The 15,761-nt window shown below is 39.9% G+C and overlaps 1 protein-coding gene and 1 non-coding gene across 2 annotated transcripts; one reads left to right on the top strand and one right to left on the bottom strand.

Moving 5' to 3' along the window:
- Positions 1-300: 300 nt before the first annotated feature.
- On the top strand, positions 301-12,966 carry LOC106378029. The gene is made up of 6 exons (XM_048756017.1): positions 301-399; positions 711-1,203; positions 2,344-2,914; positions 3,680-5,606; positions 5,988-6,110; positions 11,989-12,966. The coding sequence occupies exons 1-6, from the start codon at positions 301-303 to the stop codon at positions 12,964-12,966; spliced, it is 4,191 nt and encodes a 1,396-aa protein (XP_048611974.1).
- LOC125586671 lies at positions 753-859 on the bottom strand. Its single transcript, XR_007323207.1, has one exon. It is a non-coding gene; the product is annotated as a small nucleolar RNA R71 (small nucleolar RNA).
- Positions 12,967-15,761: the final 2,795 nt, after the last annotated feature.

Raw genomic sequence — 15,761 nt, forward strand, 5'->3', positions numbered from 1 at the left:
AATCCTAGTCTGATTGTGACATTGCGTTTGAGTCTTTGCTTGAGACTGAGTTTTACTTTGTTTTTAAGTTACTAATTATCTATCTTCATATATATTTGGATGACAGGTGCATGAACTTGAGAAGCAAAGGATCAACAAATCTTGCACCAAGAGTGGACAACATCAAAGCCTTAGAAAGAGAGTTGGGAAGACAGAGAAGAGAAAGAGAAAAGCAAGCCCACTTACATAGATTGGGGCTTGAGATGGAGAGAAACCCGAATCAACCGGAAGGTGTCTATGAAGTTGATGATCATAGACAAAATGTCCAAGAAGTTCCTCCTGGAGCTGCTCAAGAGGGCAATGGTCAAGGAGCTGCCAACCTTCGACCTAGACAACCACAACGCCAAGCTAGGGCCATCGGTACATATGATCAACCGAACATAAATGGGAATAGGTTGGGCATTAGGGCACCCCCAGTTGCCAACAACAATTTCGAGATCAAGTCCAGCCTCATCAACATGATTGAAAACAACAAGTATCATGGACTTGCCTTGGAAGACCCACTAGATCACCTTGACAGATTTGATAAGTACTGTGGCTTGTCAAAAACAAATGGAGTTTCAGAGGATGCTTTCAAGCTCAGATTGTTTCCCTTCTCTTTGGGAGACAAGGCTCACACTTGGGAGAAAAACATCTCAAGTGATACTATCACCACTTGGGATGAATGCAAGAAGGCCTTCCTCAACAAGTTCTTCTCTGCTACAAGGACTGCCAACCTTAGAAATCAGATCTCTGGTTTTCAACAAAGAGGACTTGAAGGATTTTCAGAGGCATGGGAGAGATTCAGAAGCTACTTGTCTCAATGTCCCCACCATGGCTTCAACAATGAGAGCTTGCTAAGCACTTTCTACAGAGGAGTCTTGCCTAAATTCAAAAGCCAGCTTGACACTGCAAGCAATGGAAACTTCTTGGGGAGGACTGTCGAAGATGCTTTAGAACTCTTGGAGAACATGGCACAGAGTGACTCTGTCTACAATGATGAATATGATAGAAGAGACAGAGGTGGTGGAGGAGAAGATATGACCACAAAGAGAGAGCTGAAAGCACTTCAAGAAAAGATTGACATGCTACTATCAGAAAAGACCAAGAAAGAGGAGTTACATATGGTTGCTGAAGTTGATGGAGTAGAATGCCAAGAAGATATGTACTATGTCAATGCTCAGGGTACATGGTACAAGAAGGAGCCTGACTATCAATACCAGAACAACTACCAACAGAAACCCTTCTACAACAACCAACAGAAGCCATTCAACAACTACCAGCCAAGACCATTCTACAACAATCAGCCTAAGCCATTCTACAACAACAACCAAGGTGGTTACCAACCCAAACAGAACTTCCCTCCTGGATTCTCACCAAAACCAAGTCAACCTGCACAAGACCAAGCTGGATCATCAACACAACCTCCACAAGAGAGTAGTACTGAAGCTATGCTGAAACAATTATTGGAGGGACAAACAAGAAGTGAGAAACAATTAGGGTATGAGCTGAAAAATCTCCACAACAAGATTGATGGGAATTACCATGATCTAAACAACAAGTTCAAAGCCTTGGAGAACCAGTTTGTCTCTATGACAGCCAGCTCAAGTCGCCAACAAGGTTCCCTACCTGGAAAGCCTGAACAAAACCCAAAGGAGACAATGAAGGCAATCACCCTAAGGAGTGGAAGAGAGTTGCCTCCTAAAGTTCTCATTAAGGATAATGAGAAACAAGGTGGGGAGGTGGTCATCAATGTAGATGATGATGTGGTGATTGTGGATGAGAAGACTAATGAGGAAATCTTGGAGAAGATAGTTGAAGCTAAGGGCAAGAGAAAGATGGGAGAGGAGAAAGTTGAGAACAAAAATGAGGCTGCTACATCAACAAAGGAGAAATTGTTCACTCCTCCTCCCTATGAGCCAAAGCTTCCCTTTCCTGGAAGATTCAAGAAGCAACTCCTAGAGAAGTACAAAGCCTTGTTTGACAAGCAAATGAGTGAAGTTCAGCTCACCATGCCCATAATTGATGCATTTATGCTGGTTCCACAATACAGCAAGTTCTTGAAAGATGCTGTAGAACAAAAGAAGAAAGAGATGGAAGGGATGGTGATTCTTACTCATGAGTGCAGTGCCATTATTCAGAGACTGACTGTCCCAAGGAAGCTAGAAGACCCTGGTAGTTTCACCCTGCCATGCGCCATTGGACCTTTGACATTTGAGAAATGTCTATGTGATTTGGGAGCAAGTGTCAGCCTCATGCCACTATCCATTGCCAAGAAGCTTGGGTTTACACAATATAAAAAGTGCAAGATCTCTTTGGTGCTAGCTGATCGATCTGTCAAGCTCCCCATTGGCATCCTAGAAGATCTTCCTGTCAAGATAGGAAATTGTGAAGTGCCTACTGACTTTGTAGTGCTTGAGATGGATGAAGAGCCTAGAGATCCTTTGATCTTTGGAAGACCTTTCTTGGCAACTGCTGGAGCAATGGTGAATGTGAGAGATGGCACAATTGATCTCCACCTTGGAAAAGATCACATTCTCCATTTTGATATCAAGGAGATGATGAAGAAGCCCACAACTCAAGGAGAAATATTCTACATTGATGAGATGGATGCCTTGGCTGATGATTTCCTTGAGGAGTTAGCGATTGAGGACTCTCTTCAACATGCCCTGACCATTGAAAGAGAGACCCAAATGATTGAAAACAAGGAGAGTGATGAGCTAGTAAGAAGGCTAGATGTTCACCTTGAGGAGGATGGAGAAGATGAGTTCATGGAGTTGCCACAAATGACTCAACATGCTGCCTCAGCAGACATTCAAGAGAACCTCCATGAAGCTGATTGGAGTGAGCTCAAGGCACCAAAAGTGGAGCTTAAACCTCTTCCCCATGGTGTAAGGTACGCTTTCCTTGGACCTAATGAGACATATCCTGTCATTGTGAGTAGTGAGCTGACTGAGAATGAATTGTCTATGCTTTTAAATGAACTTAAAAAGTATAGAAAAGCACTAGGATACTCACTTGATGACATTAAAGGAATCTCACCATCTTTGTGCATGCATAGGATACATCTAGAGGATGAATCTAAAACTTCAATTGAACACCAAAGAAGATTAAATCCTAATTTGAAAGATGTTGTTAAAAAAGAGATAATCAAATTGTTAGATGCTGGTGTGATCTATCCTATCTCTGATAGCAATTGGGTTTCACCTGTGCATGTAGTTCCTAAAAAAGGTGGCATAACAGTTGTTAAGAACGAAAATGATGAGTTAATACCAACAAGAACAATAACTGGACATAGGATGTGCATTGACTATCGAAAACTGAATGCAGCCTCTAGAAAGGATCATTTCCCTTTACCATTCATTGATCAGATGTTAGAGAGGCTAGCTAACCATCCTTATTATTGTTTCCTTGATGGATACTCTGGATTTTTCCAAATCCCTATACACCCAAATGACCAAGAGAAAACGACATTCACTTGTCCTTATGGTACCTTTGCATATCGAAGGATGCCATTTGGACTGTGCAATGCACCAGCAACATTCCAAAGAGCAATGATGTCAATTTTCTCTGATCTTATTGAGGATGTAATGGAGGTGTTTATGGATGATTTTTCTGTATATGGTTCTTCGTTTGCTACTTGTTTGTCAAATCTTTGCAGGGTATTACAGAGATGTGAGGACACTAACCTGGTGCTCAATTGGGAGAAGTGTCACTTCATGGTCAAGGAAGGGATTGTTCTTGGACACAAAGTTTCTGAGAAAGGAATTGAAGTGGACAAAGCCAAGATAGATGTCATGGTTGGTCTAGCTCCACCAAGAACAGTGAAGGATATAAGAAGCTTTCTGGGTCATGCCGGTTTCTATAGAAGATTCATCATGGATTTCTCTAAGATAGCTAGACCATTGACCAGGCTGTTATGCAAAGAAGCTGCATTTCACTTCGATGGGGAATGTATGGAAGCTTTCAAAAACCTGAAGAATGCACTCATCAGTGCACCCATAGTTCAACCGCCAGATTGGGATCTCCCCTTTGAGATCATGTGTGATGCAAGTGACTTTGCTGTAGGAGCAGTCCTAGGCCAGAAGAGAGACAAGAAGTCACATGTGATCTACTATGCAAGTAGAACCCTTGATGAAGCTCAAGCTAAATACTCTACAACTGAGAAGGAGCTATTGGCCATTGTCTTTGCATTTGAGAAGTTCAGAAGCTACTTGGTTGGGTCAAAGGTGACTGTCTACACTGATCATGCTGCATTGAGACACCTCTTAGCCAAGAAAGATGCAAAACCAAGACTGTTGAGGTGGATTCTGCTGCTACAAGAGTTTGATCTTGAGATCAAGGACAGGCCTGGAGTTGAGAATGGAGTAGCTGATCACCTGTCCAGGTTGAAGGTGGAGTGTGGAATCCCTATTGATGACAGACTTCCAGAAGAGCAAATGATGGCTATTCATGCAGTGGTAGCTGTTTGTGAGACAGGAAAGAAACTTGAAGAGGTGAAGGCGGCTGATGAGAAGGGTCCTTGGTATGCTGATATAGTCAACTACTTAGCTAGTGGAAAAGAGCCATTGAACCTTGAAGGTTATGCCAAGAAGAAGTTCTATAAGGATGTGAAGAGATATTATTGGGATGAGCCTTACCTCTACATACTTTGTAGAGATCAACTCTATAGAAGGGCAGTGGCTGAAGAAGAAATTGATGGGATCCTTACACATTGTCATGGATCATCCTATGGAGGCCACTTTGCTACATTTAAGACAGTTGCAAAGGTGCTACAAGCTGGATTTTGGTGGCCTCACATGTTTAAAGACACCCAAGACTTTGTCTCAAGGTGTGACTCTTGTCAAAGAAGAGGAAACATCACCAAGAGGAATGAAATGCCTCAAAACCCCATCCTAGAAGTTGAAGTGTTTGATGTCTGGGGTATTGACTTCATGGGGCCTTTTCCTTCATCTTATAGCAACAAGTACATACTGGTGGCTGTAGATTATGTCTCTAAGTGGGTTGAAGCAATTGCAAGTCCAACCAATGATGCAAAGGTGGTTCTAAAAATGTTCAAGAGCATAATCTTTCCAAGGTTTGGGATTCCAAGAGTTGTGATCAGTGATGGAGGGTCTCACTTCATCAACAAACTGTTTGCAAACCTCCTTAAGAAGAATGGTGTGAAGCACAAGGTTGCAACTCCTTACCACCCCCAAACAAGTGGTCAAGTTGAGATTTCCAACAGGGAGATCAAGTCCATTCTGGAGAAGATTGTGGGGGTTACAAGGAAAGATTGGTCCATCAAGCTTGATGATGCATTGTGGGCTTATAGGACAGCTTACAAGACACCTTTGGGAACTACACCTTTCAACCTTCTCTATGGAAAGTCTTGCCATCTACCAGTTGAGCTTGAGTACAAGGCACTATGGGCAGTCAAGTTGCTGAACTTTGACATCAAGAGTGCCAAGGAGAAGAGATTGATCCAGCTGAACGAACTTGATGAGATAAGACTTGAAGCTTTTGAAAGTTCAAAGATCTACAAAGAGAAAACAAAGGCTCTCCATGACAAACATATCCTGAAAAGAGACTTTAAAGAAGGAGATCAAGTTCTTCTCTACAACTCCAGACTGAAGTTGTTTCCAGGCAAGCTCAAGTCAAGGTGGTCTGGTCCTTTCAAAGTTAAAGAGGTTAAACCTTATGGAGCAATAGTTTTGTGGAGTTCTGATGGAAGAGAGTTCACCATCAATGGACAAAGGGCTAAGCTTTACTTGGGAACCAAATCGGAAGACCTGGGAACTTCAGTTCCACTTTCCGATCCAACCACAGTCTAACCTAAAGGAGGCAAAGTCAAGCTAGAGACTTAAAACAAGCTCACTTGGGAGGAAATCCCAAGAGTATCCTTTGTATATATGTGTGAATGTTTTTAATAAATTGTGTGAACTATCCTTGTTTGTGTGTTTGTTTGTGTGAATTGTGTGTGATTTCAGTTTGGAATGTGCTCAGGAAAAGGAAAGGTTTCAAAAGAGGCTAGGAAAGAAACACAAGTGCTGTGGAGACATGCTCATAGCGACATATCCATAGTAACATGCTCAAGTCGCTACAGTCACAAGGTAAGTACTCTAATCCGGTTTAAAATCTCTCCACATCTCTAGTAATTTTTATTTTACTTATCATGTAAACCACTCCAAATTCAAAGTCACACAAGAGACTGTGTGATTCGAGTGTGGTGGGGGTACTATAAAAACTGATCATTTTGCTTGTTTTTATTTGGATGATTTGCATTTGACATATCTAGCACTTTGCATCTGTGTGGATTTTAATGATTTGCATTTTGGATTTTCTTGTGATTTCTAAAAAAAAAAAAAAAAAAAAAAAAAATTTAAAAAGAGTTGTGAGTTTTGAATTATGCATAGGGAGCCATGATTGAAATTGCCATGAAAAGAACATATCTACAAGCATCTCTTGAGCCTTGAAAACTCTTTTTCAAACATGTTGCTCATATGATATTGACATTGTTCTTGAAACCAATTACAAACTGAACTTGGGCATAATGAATTTAATCTCTCTTGCATATGGGCACTTGCATACTTGATCATGGATTTCATACACATTTGGGTTATCTTATTCCATGTATTATCCTTTGATTAACCCGAATGGCACTCCCCTACCCTTAAACCCTTGCCATTCTTTGAAACCAATATTGATTTGTTGAGTGAGGTCTCTTATTGATAGCTTGTCATGTGCAAAATCTTGAGAGTATTGGGAGCGACATATGTTTGTTCTCATCTATTGCTAGCATAAGATCCTCATTTGAACTAGCATCTAGGATGGTGAGTGAGTTTGTGTGTTTTTAAGTTGTTATATCTTGGGTTTGAGAGAAGAGAAAAAGATCAAAGAGTGTCAATAAGAAAAGAAAACCAATAGGAACCAAGAAAATAAAAGAAGAAAAACTCTTAAGTGTGTCAATTAGAATTCCCCAAAGTAAAAAAAAAAATGAATGAAAAATCATAATGGGGAAAGAAAAAGAGTGTCAAGTTCTTAGTTGGTTGATCATGTAAATAAAAAAAAAAAAAAAAAGAGAGAGTTCACTTGGTGAGAAATGTGAGTGAAGTGTATATACTTGGGTTTTGAAATATAAAAGATGGGTAGAATTTGTAATCACTTAGGAAGAAGAGTAGAATGATGTGAATGAGCTATGTATGCATGAATTGCTCCTAGTCTTAGATAAATTTTGCATAATGATCATGCTCCTTGTTCTTGAGTGATTACCACCATTAAAAAGATTGTATTTGAACCTTTCTTTTCATTCATAAAAGACCATTAATCTACCAAGCCAAGTGATTGAGATCATGTGCCCATTTGTGAGAATCCACCTTGTGTGTGTGTGTGTGAATGAATGTGAGAATTGGTTGAAGTTACTTGTTGATTGATGAGCATTGCACTTTGTATAAAGAAATAAAAAGAGTTTGATAGGCATTGAGAAGCTAGACTGATAAAAGAATGACCAATGATTGTTTGCTATGATCATTTGGAATGTTGTAGAAGAGCTAGGATGTGTGTCTTTTGGCTATGAGCTCCCTTTTTCAAACTTCTTCCTTCTTAGGACTTGAAAGTTTACTTGAGGACAAGTAAAGGACTAGTGTGGGGGAGTTGATATCTTGTGAATTTACATGTTTTTAACTTCTTATTCTTGCATGGTTTGGTCATTTAGAGTATCATTTAGGCACATTTAGGTTGCATATCATTGCATTTGTACATATCAGGTGTTGGAGAGCACCATGGATGAGTTAGAAGACCATTGGAGGGATTTTGAGTCCAAAGAGTGAAAGATGAACACGGATGAAGGCCTTAAAGATCTCTTCTGAAGCTCAAAATTTGTGGAGACACTGGAAATTGAGTTAGCTTTACAATGGAGGTGGTTTCAAGTCGTTTGGAGCTGTATTGAGGGATTTATGATCAAAATACTACACACATATCAATATGACATTCCTAGCGGCCAGGCGTAGCGGCAAAAGATGGTCGCTACAGAAGATAGAGCTGAGGCGCCTAAGTACCGTAGCGGGAGTGTGTAGCGGGTTAGAGAGACCGCTATAGTTGAAGCGCTTTCTGTAGCGGTCTTCCGTAGCGGCATAATGAGGTCGCTATGAGTTCAAGAATGCGAAAAAATCGTCTAAGTGTCCTAGCGGCCACCCGTAGCGGGCATTTCAGGTCGCTACAGGCGTAGTGACCTCTTGTAGCGACCTTTTATGGTCACTACGGAGAAAAATATCTGTTTTTATGGGTCAACCCCAGCTCGAGTTTTAGTAATATATAACTACTTTTCAGACAATAATGGGGGATCTATCTACTTTTTTATGAAGAACACAAGAACTCTTGAGAGAGAAAGCTTGAATCTTTAGTTTCTTTTCTTCTTATTCTCTTGAATTTGCTTGTTTAATCCTTGTTTATCTTTATTCTCTGTTGTATCTACTTGAATATGCTTCAATCTATTATGAGATTAAGTGTTTTCATGGAGATTAGTGAGTAGTTTCCTTAAGAATTCATGGGTTAGGGAGATTAGAGTAACTTAGTGAAGATCTATGGTGTTATTGTATTAGATCCTTGTATGAACTTGCTTGTTGAGTATTTTTAATGCTTGTTTAGTCTTGATCACTCTAAACCTGATTTCTAAACACTTCTCATCAGACATGATTAGATGAAGTGTTTGAATCAACTCAACTAAGCTCTAGTGAGATTAGCCAAGGACACTTGATGTTAAAATTGCTAGATAGTTATTAAACTTGAACTTAAAGATTGCTTGATTGAATTAAGCCAAAGACATTTGATGTTTAATGATTTCTAAGCAAATGGACATTTACCTAGACATAGGACTTGTCTAAAATTGTGTTTAGACTTAAGAGATTACTTTGATTGAAAGCTTGTCACCTAGATTGGATCTTAGTTACTTGAAGTCAATTCCCAATACTCATGGATTCACTTGTTTAAATTGATTAAAACCTTGTTGTATTGCTCTGTTTGCTATTGTTAGTTGTCACACACTCACCACTATTGAATCTACTTAGCTTAAGAAATGACTTGTATTCTCACTGATTCACATCACTAGGACTGGTTCGACATTCACCCCACTATACTACAACATTTGCAATAGGCAAAAACCCTATTACCTGGCTGTGTCGCTCCGAAGACGTCGCTCCCGGGTCGTCTCCTCGCGAGCGACCTGGCTGTGTCGCTCTGAGGACGTCGCTCCGGGCTTCATCGGGTGTCGTCTCGCCATGGAAACGCGAGCGACCTTGGATCGTCGCTCTGGCAAGTCGCTCTAGGAGGGGTATCACAGCGACTTCATGTAGTCGCTCCAGGAAGTCGCTCCCAACGCTCTGCTCGTCCAATGATCACCTTTATCACCTCTTTTGAGCTCCAAATGCACCCAAATGTCTCCAAGAACTCCATGTGGTACTCCAATACCTAATAGAGACTCATGTATGCAAAATGCAACCTAAACATGTCTAAATCCTAATCTCTATGATGAAAATGTTTATGAATGAATGGATAAAACAATGCAAATATGCAAGATATCAACTCCCCCAAACTTGTTCTTTTACTTGTCCACAAGTGAACTTTCTAGAACTCATAGGGAGAGAGGTTTGAAGATGGGAGCTCTTAGCCAAAAGAGACACAACTAGCACTCAATTCAACATCTAATCCAACATGAGCACACTCTCTTATTACACTCTAGCTTCTCTAGGCCTATCTCTACTCCTTTTTGGCCTTATATTCATCATCAAGCATCCACACATTCAAATCAACCAACTCTCACATTCATTAAGCATAAGACATCAAGTGAATTCTTGCAAATGGTCAGTTGGTCCAAGTCATTTGGTTGGGTAAGGGAAGGCTTTTAGTCAAGTGAGTCAAGAGGTTCAAAATATATGATCTTTAGGGTGGTTTACTCTCAAAACAAGTAGCCTTGACATTGCACATAATATATCTAAGAAAGGGATCAACTCATGCATACATGATATCTCATGATTTTTATAAGTTTTAGATTCATATTTTAGCTTATTATGATCATTTTAGGTTGCATTTAGGTCTTTGTGTTGTATTTGCATACTCATTTGCATATCATAGGGGTTGGAATGCTTATTTGGAAGTTTGGGGCGAAATTCAAGGGTTATACTGCAAAGTTTGGAAGTTTTGGGTCCACTGTGATGTTAACAAGAATCCAGGGACCAAGGTTGCAAATTCGTAATATTCGCTTGGGCTAAATCGCGCATTGGAAACTTTGGGTTTGATTCGCAAGGGCATTTTTGCACATTCCAAAGGCTGGGTCCGTTTTGTAAAGAATCAAAAGGACAGGGACTGGTTTTGAAAATAATGAAGAAGTCTCCATTGGAGGAGATCGAGAGTTTGGTTTCAACGCGAACGACGGCGAGGCTAATTCCAACCACGGCAAAGCTCGACGACGATGAGACTCGAGCACCTGAGAGCACGACCTGGAGGAGGATAGCTCGAGAAATGGAGAGGTCGTGGACATGAGACCTCACGTCGATGGCATCCGGTCGCGGTGAGGGATGATCCCGACGACGAGAATGAGCACGGCCACGGGAGATAGAGAGGCCGTGAGCCAGTGACGACGAAGGAGACGACGGCTGAAGCTGGAGACGAGGAAGCTCGGGTCTCGAGACAAAGAAGAGCGAATCGGAGCTCAAGCTCGAAGAAGTTCACAGCGACTTGGCAAAACGAGTTAGTGAGGTCGCCGCATCATGAGCGTGTGCTGGAGCGAGTGATTGAAGCGACGTGATGAACTCGCTCGGCAAATTCCACATCGAAGATCAATCACCAGAGCGACTTGGTGGAGCGAGGTGCAAACGTCGCTGTGGAGAAGAAGGGAAATGATTGACCGGTTTATTCCGGTTTGACCCGGTTTAATTCACTAAACCAGCTCGAGTTTGGCATCTCTTATATATAGTTTTAAACCTAAAAACCTAATCTGATCTCATTTTTCTCTCAAGAACTTGCCTCCCTTTGTAAAAAAAAAGCTTGAATCTTTATATCATAATCTAAGGAAATTCTTCCTATTATATCTTGTTTCTCCTTCTCATAAACATGGTGAGCCTTGAATCCATCATGGGTTTGAGGTTTCTCATGGAGATTAGAGAGTAGACACTCCTTGGATTCATGGTTAAGGTAGATTAGGGTGATTAAGTGTAGATTTAGGGTGTTTTATTGTAGATCCTTGTATGAACTTGCTTGTTGAGTATTTTTAATGCTTGTTTAGTCTTGATCACTCTAAACCTGATTTCTAAACACTTCTCATCAGACATGATTAGATGAAGTGTTTGAATCAACTCAACTAAGCTCTAGTGAGATTAGCCAAGGACACTTGATGTTAAAATTGCTAGATAGTTATTGAACTTGAACTTAAAGATTGCTTGATTGAATTAAGCCAAAGACATTTGATGTTTAATGATTTCTAAGCAAATGGACATTTACCTAGACATAGGACTTGTCTAGAATTGTGTTTAGACTTAAGAGATTACTTTGATTGAAAGTTGCCACCTTTAGATTGAACCTTGATCACCTTATATCAATTATCCTTACCATGGATCCATCCTTAGTATTTGATTGAATTCTTGCACTTATTTCTTGATTGGATTTGGGATCACCTTGTTTATATTTCTAGGATATTAGTTTGTTACAAATCATCTATCTTCTTGTTTGCTTAAATTAGGAAGGTTTGTGTATTCTTAGTGTTATAAGTCTCTAGTTCTCTGTGGATTCGATCCTAAAATGCTACAATGACATACCATTCGACTGTGGTATTGTTGGCACATTAGGTTAATTGGTGTGTGCTTAAACGCGTAATCAATTTGGCGCCGTTGCCGGGTAACTAAGTAGATTTGTCATTAAGATTTCAAACTTTCTTGAGATTAAGCTTTATTTTCGTATGCTTTGTTTTGCTTTTGTATAGCTACTAACCTTTTATTCTAGATTTTCTCTTTTGTAGTGATGGCTTCAAGCTACTTTGAGAAGCCACAAGAAGAGGAAGACACATTTGAAGATCACATTGAAGATGAGCCCTATGTGTTTGTGGAGCCACCACCCTTTGATATACGCATACTCACACCAGACCAAAGGGATGAGTTGCATCGGCTTCAGAGAACGAAAGAGTATTGGGGCAAGCCAATAAGACACCTAGCACAAATGGTCCGGATAAACCTTATTAGGGATAGAGCAGAGTTTGAAGGAAGAGATGTTAACCAGTATGAGTTTGATGCTGCTTGTGCCCTTGATGAGGTAATGTATTGGGTTCCACCACCCCAGCTGGAAGGTATAAGCATTTCCACTTTAGAACTTAAACTTGAGGAAATTTGCTTGCCTTGTGGTGAGGATAACGCCCATGATCTTGATTCTCTTGTGCTCATAAATGAATGTCTTGATCTGATATGTGAAACTAGGAAACTAGATGAATTGAGAGTAAAAAAGCTTGCTAAAGATCACATTGAAGTTTGCTTTGTCAAGAACTATATTTGTGCTTCATTTGATCTTGAGTCCAACTTTTTGCTGCTTGAGAATTCTAGACCTCTTCTTGAACTTGCTGATTTAGGGGATGAACTTGATGTGGATAAGCTCTTGCTTGAGATAGAAAACCCCCATGCTGAAAACTATCATGAGAATTTGAACGTTGTGAATTATTTGATTGATGGAGATAGAGTTGACTACTTTGTTAAAACCTCGTTTGAACCTGTAGTTGATTTTGTGTTTCCACCTATTGCTTTTGATTCTCATGATCATCTGAACCTCAAGAAGCATTTCATAACTCATACCATATCTTTAGTGAAGCTCTTTGAGGAAAAATCTGTCTATTTTCTATGGACAGTAGTGTGTTTCTTTGCACACTTGGTTTCTTGTTCTTGTAGGAGAAAGACCAAAGGTGCATTGGCTCAGCCTTTTGATACTTATGATTAGCAAGCACACAAAGTCAAGCTAGAGACTTAAAACAAGTTCACTTGGGAGGAAGTCCCATGTCTATCCCTATATATATTATTGTTTTACTTGTGTGGTTTTTCTTTTGTGTGTTTAATAAATGTGTTTAAAATTTTTAGGTGATTCTCCTCTTAATCAAAGAGAAAGATGGCCATCCTGCAAAGCTACAAGTGATAAAATTATTCAACTCCATCTAGCAACTCCAAGCTAAGTGTCTCTACAACCATTGTAAATATATAGTCTTCTTGTTTGTTTCTTCTAGACCTCTTCTTTCACCTTGCTCTCACACAAGAGATTGTGTGAAGTAAGTGTGGGGGGGGAGAGTCTACTTATCTCACATGTTTTCTGTTTTGTTTACTTGTCATAAGCATTGCATATCCATTTGCATAGAAAATCAATAAAAAAAAATATACATTTGCATCTTTAGGTTTGAGTCTAGATCATATAGAATGCATAGGTAAAATCCCTATGCAGGACTCATGCAATGAACTCATTGTTGATACCCTTTTGAATCATAATAAGTAGCTTGAGCTTCTTCTGAATTTCTTGTAGACTTCGAGCCTTGAAAACTCCTCTTAAGACTCATTGAATCTTACTCTTTGAAACCAACTCCGATCTTAATTGACTAAAATGAACTTAATGCTTCTTGCTTATGGTCTCTTGAGTACTAAATCATGGCTTTACACACACTTGTGCTTGTATAAACCATTTTACCAATCTTTTTGACAACTCAAGTGGTAGTCCATACCCTAAACCCTTCCCTTCTTCCAAACAACCATTAATTGTTGAGTGAGGTCTTTTTGTGAAAGCTTGTCATGTGCAAAATCTTGAGAGTATTAGGAGCGACATTGATTTGTTCTCATCTCTTGCTAGCATTAGGACCTCTTTTGGGCTAGAATCTAGGATGGTGGTTGGAATGATGTGCTTTAATTATTTTGATCTTGAGGATTGAATTGGGAAAGATTATGTAAAGGAAATGAATCAAAAAAAAAAAAAAAAAAAAAAAAAAAAAGAAAAAGAGTGTGTCTAAAAATATATATATATATATAGCTCAGATTGTGTCAATGAAAACCCCAAAAAGAAAAAAAAAATGTTCATTGGGTAAGAGATGAAAATGGGTGTACATTTGGGATTTGAGATGAAGAAAAGAAAGGGTAGAACTTAAAAATTGTCTAGGAAAAGGGTACAATGATGAGAACCGATTTATGTATGCATTAATTGCTCCTTTTCTTAGATAAATTTTGCATAATGATCAAACTCCTATTCTTGAGTGTAAGTCACCATAGCAAAATGTATTTGGACCCTTCTCATTCTTCACATTAAGCCATTTTTCTCACCAAACCAAATGATTTGGACCAATTGGCAATTTGCGAGAATTCACTTATGATATTTCTTATTGAATGTGAGAGTTGGTTGATTTGAGGATTCATCATAATGAGTTAAAATATCAAAGGAATTGATAGGCCGAGAGAAGTTAGAGCTAATAAAAACAAATTGCTCTTGCTATTTGGTATGATTTTGTAAGGATATCACAACGATGGCATTGAAGAGTTTCTTAAGGTCATGAATTTCCATTTGTGTATTGAAACATCACTTCCCATGTTCTTGAAAGTTTACTTGAGGACAAGTAAAGGACTAGTGTGGGGGAGTTGATATCTCATGATTTTTATAAGTTTTAGATTCATATTTTAGCTTATTATGATCATTTTAGGTTGCATTTAGGTCTTTGTGTTGTATTTGCATACTCATTTGCATATCATAGGGGTTGGAATGCTTATTTGGAAGTTTGGGGCGAAATTCAAGGGTTATACTGCAAAGTTTGGAAGTTTTGGGTCCACTGTGATGTTAACAAGAATCCAGGGACCAAGGTTGCAAATTCGTAATATTCGCTTGGGCTAAATCGCGCATTGGAAACTTTGGGTTTGATTCGCAAGGGCATTTTTGCACATTCCAAAGGCTGGGTCCGTTTTGTAAAGAATCAAAAGGACAGGGACTGGTTTTGAAAATAATGAAGAAGTCTCCATTGGAGGAGATCGAGAGTTTGGTTTCAACGCGAACGACGGCGAGGCTAATTCCAACCACGGCAAAGCTCGACGACGATGAGACTCGAGCACCTGAGAGCACGACCTGGAGGAGGATAGCTCGAGAAATGGAGAGGTCGTGGACATGAGACCTCACGTCGATGGCATCCGGTCGCGGTGAGGATGATCCCGACGACGAGAATGAGCACGGCCACGGGAGATAGAGAGGCCGTGAGCCAGTGACGACGAAGGAGACGACGGCTGAAGCTGGAGACGAGGAAGCTCGGGTCTCGAGACAAAGAAGAGCGAATCGGAGCTCAAGCTCGAAGAAGTTCACAGCGACTTGGCAAAACGAGTTAGTGAGGTCGCCGCATCATGAGCGTGTGCTGGAGCGAGTGATTGAAGCGACGTGATGAACTCGCTCGGCAAATTCCACATCGAAGATCAATCACCAGAGCGACTTGGTGGAGCGAGGTGCAAACGTCGCTGTGGAGAAGAAGGGAAATGATTGACCGGTTTATTCCGGTTTGACCCGGTTTAATTCACTAAACCAGCTCGAGTTTGGCATCTCTTATATATAGTTTTAAACCTAAAAACCTAATCTGATCTCATTTTTCTCTCAAGAACTTGCCTCCCTTTGTAAAAAAAAAGCTTGAATCTTTATATCATAATCTAAGGAAGTTCTTCCTATTATATCTTGTTTCTCCTTCTCATAAACATGGTGAGCCTTGAATCCATCATGGGTTTGAGGTTTCT

Source organism: Brassica napus, chromosome C4, assembly GCF_020379485.1.
Source record: "Brassica napus cultivar Da-Ae chromosome C4, Da-Ae, whole genome shotgun sequence".
Classification (NCBI taxonomy): domain Eukaryota; kingdom Viridiplantae; phylum Streptophyta; class Magnoliopsida; order Brassicales; family Brassicaceae; genus Brassica; species Brassica napus.